At 47.5% G+C, this 2,592-nt stretch overlaps 1 protein-coding gene across 1 annotated transcript in view; it reads right to left on the bottom strand.

Moving 5' to 3' along the window:
- Positions 1-2,128, bottom strand: part of LOC119590415 (proton-coupled folate transporter-like) — a 2,756-nt gene extending 628 nt beyond the window's left edge. Inside the window, exons 1-6 of the mRNA XM_037939082.1 lie at positions 1,967-2,128; positions 1,725-1,877; positions 935-1,517; positions 710-805; positions 293-523; positions 37-193 (exon numbers count right to left, since the gene is read on the bottom strand). Of these exons, the coding sequence (XP_037795010.1) occupies positions 37-193; positions 293-523; positions 710-805; positions 935-1,517; positions 1,725-1,877; positions 1,967-2,128 (1,382 nt within the window). The remainder of the gene's footprint in view (positions 1-36; positions 194-292; positions 524-709; positions 806-934; positions 1,518-1,724; positions 1,878-1,966) is intronic.
- Positions 2,129-2,592: the final 464 nt, after the last annotated feature.

The following is a 2,592-nucleotide window of genomic DNA, read 5'->3' as shown; positions in this document are numbered from 1 at the left end:
CCTGGACATTCTGGGCAGAGCTACCCCAGCACTTACATGAATATGATCATGATAAGCACGTTGAGTGAGGCCCCGAAGAAGAACTGGGCAGCTGGCAATGTGTCAACTGTCATGTAGTAAATGGGGGAATAGGCGGCGTAGGCGACCATGGGCATCAGGCCATTCATGGCGGCCATGACTGCGCTGATGCGACCTGTTGATACCAAACTTCCTTAAGAGAGGAAACAAACTTACAGACTACGTGCATGTTTGACAAAAATTAAGTTGCAATAAGTCATGAAAATTGCATCACCTTTCTCCTCTTTGCTGACAAGTTTGGTGGACAACGATCTAAAGGCGATGACGCTGGCGTTGGAGATGACGCCGACGGGAGGTCCCAACCACATGAGGAACGCCTGAGACACGCCGTTGACAAGACTGTAGCACACATATTCGCCCATGATGGATAAGGAGCCCAGCACGGCCAGCGAGGCGTCCGTAAAAGACAGCATCTTGGTGAGGATCGGCACCAGAAACAGCGAACCTGGTAAGATGATCGATGATTATGCAATGAAAAGAACCTTTGAAGATTTATATCATACACATTTTATCACACACAAGAAGTAAATATTTCAATATCATGAAAAGTGGGAACATGAACATGTGCTATAGACAAGCCAGAACCTGTCACAATCTATCTCCGAGGACAAAGGGAAACAGCACAACTCACCGATGGCCGCAAGCAGGTTCCGATAGGTGATCCAGTAGCCGTAGTCGGTGGCCTCCCAGGACAGGGCGCGACGCACGAACATGTACATGAAGAAACCTGCAACATACAACAATGTTATTTGCATTGTCTGACCCTAGATTGCTTATCATTTTACCCGCGATTCATAGTCTGGGAGAAATCAGATATTCCCCATACACAGGATAAGCAACGAGTGATCTGACTGACCTCTAGCGACGCGACGGAGCATGTTGCTGAGGATGATGGCCATGATGAACATGCGAGCGTTGCCCTCGCGCTGTCTGAACGCCGTCTTGAAGGACTCAACCACACGCCGCCAGTTGAAGAAATCGGACGCCATGCGCAGTTTGGACACATCCTTGCTGTCGAGACTTGCTTCTTGCTTGGCTGATTCATTGTCCTGCAAATTTGTCTTGGCGAAAGGTCCGTGCGATTCTTTGATGACGAACACCACGTACAGGACGGCCGAGAGGTAGGCCAGCAGGACCAGCAGGAGAGCCAAGTTGTAGCCGCCGTACTTAATGACCAGCGCCCCAAGCAGGGTGCCCACAGGACCCCCGAGGTACCACAGAGAGTTGGCTGTGCTGACGCGAGAGGTGCGAGTTTTCTCGGGGCAAATATCACTGATGTAACTTGTCACAGTAGACAAGAGGCCCACATTGCCGCCGCCCAAAGCCTCCAAGACGGTGACGAGGTAGATGACCTCGACGGGCCAAGACGTCTGCCAGTTGCTCAAGAGATATCCTCCGGCGTACATGACATGGCCAATCAGCGTCATCAGCAAAGGAACCTGTTGCATATAATATATCATTAATCTCTGAGTTTACATGTGTTAATTGCAATTCCAAATCACAAGCCAAATACAGTAAACTTTAAGAAGGAGAGATATAATGGCAATTTTAGTATGGATTAAGTGAAAAAAATATTCTGAAAAATATATGTATATAGATCTTGAAAACACACAGCAAAAGATTAAGCGAAAGGATTTTGCACTAACCTTCCTTCCGTATTTATCACTCCAAGCTCCCATAAAGAGCACAAAGATGAGAGGAATGATAGACATGATGATGCTGTTGTAGAAGGCGAAGACGCTGAACTCTCTCTGAACTAAAACGTCCTCCTCGGGATGTTCAGACAGGTTGTTGCACACCTGAACAGTAAAAGTTTTAGTCAGCAGATTTGATAGCGTGAACTCAGCAAACACAGCATACATGTTTCTCAAAATGAATAGAGAATTACCTGATCAGGGAGGCCAAGGCTGATAGAACAAATTTTGTTCATCTGAACATTTTCGATGAAGAGAAGCATCGCCTGATTGCACGCTCCGTCCACCAGCATCACGGGCTCAACGGACACGGCTTTGAGCGCCCCCAGCACTGTCGATCCTATGCCAGTAGCCATCTTGTCTGAATTTCTTGAACTTCGAAATGTTTATTGGAATTAGTGACCAGTACGATATGACACTTAATAACACAATTTTGAGTGTAAGTTTAACTGTCTTCTCGGCAGTCCCTTGTACACTGACGATGCTGGTAGGTTTGTGGGAGACTTTAAATAGCGGTCTCCCGGCAACGGCATGGAATAAGGGGGTGGGGGAGGCTGGATCCTGGTAAAGTCGAGGCCTCCGTGACGTCAGGCCGCGGGAACGGACCGACGCACGCACACATTGTACCCTCGCACGTGCACTCGAGGTCGAAGCAGAAACCGGAAAATGTTGGCCCTGGGTTGCATAATTTGTTACGAGAGATGGACAAACAGCCTTTATATCAAACTTTTTCCGCATTATTATTCGATGGGTAAAAAGGGCCTGAGATGTGTTTTTTATAGTGATTTGGGTTATATACGAATTGCTGAAGTTACTAAGC

This window comes from Penaeus monodon, chromosome 27 (assembly GCF_015228065.2).
Source record: "Penaeus monodon isolate SGIC_2016 chromosome 27, NSTDA_Pmon_1, whole genome shotgun sequence".
Taxonomy (NCBI): domain Eukaryota; kingdom Metazoa; phylum Arthropoda; class Malacostraca; order Decapoda; family Penaeidae; genus Penaeus; species Penaeus monodon.
This window is presented reverse-complemented; position numbering and strand designations above follow the sequence as displayed.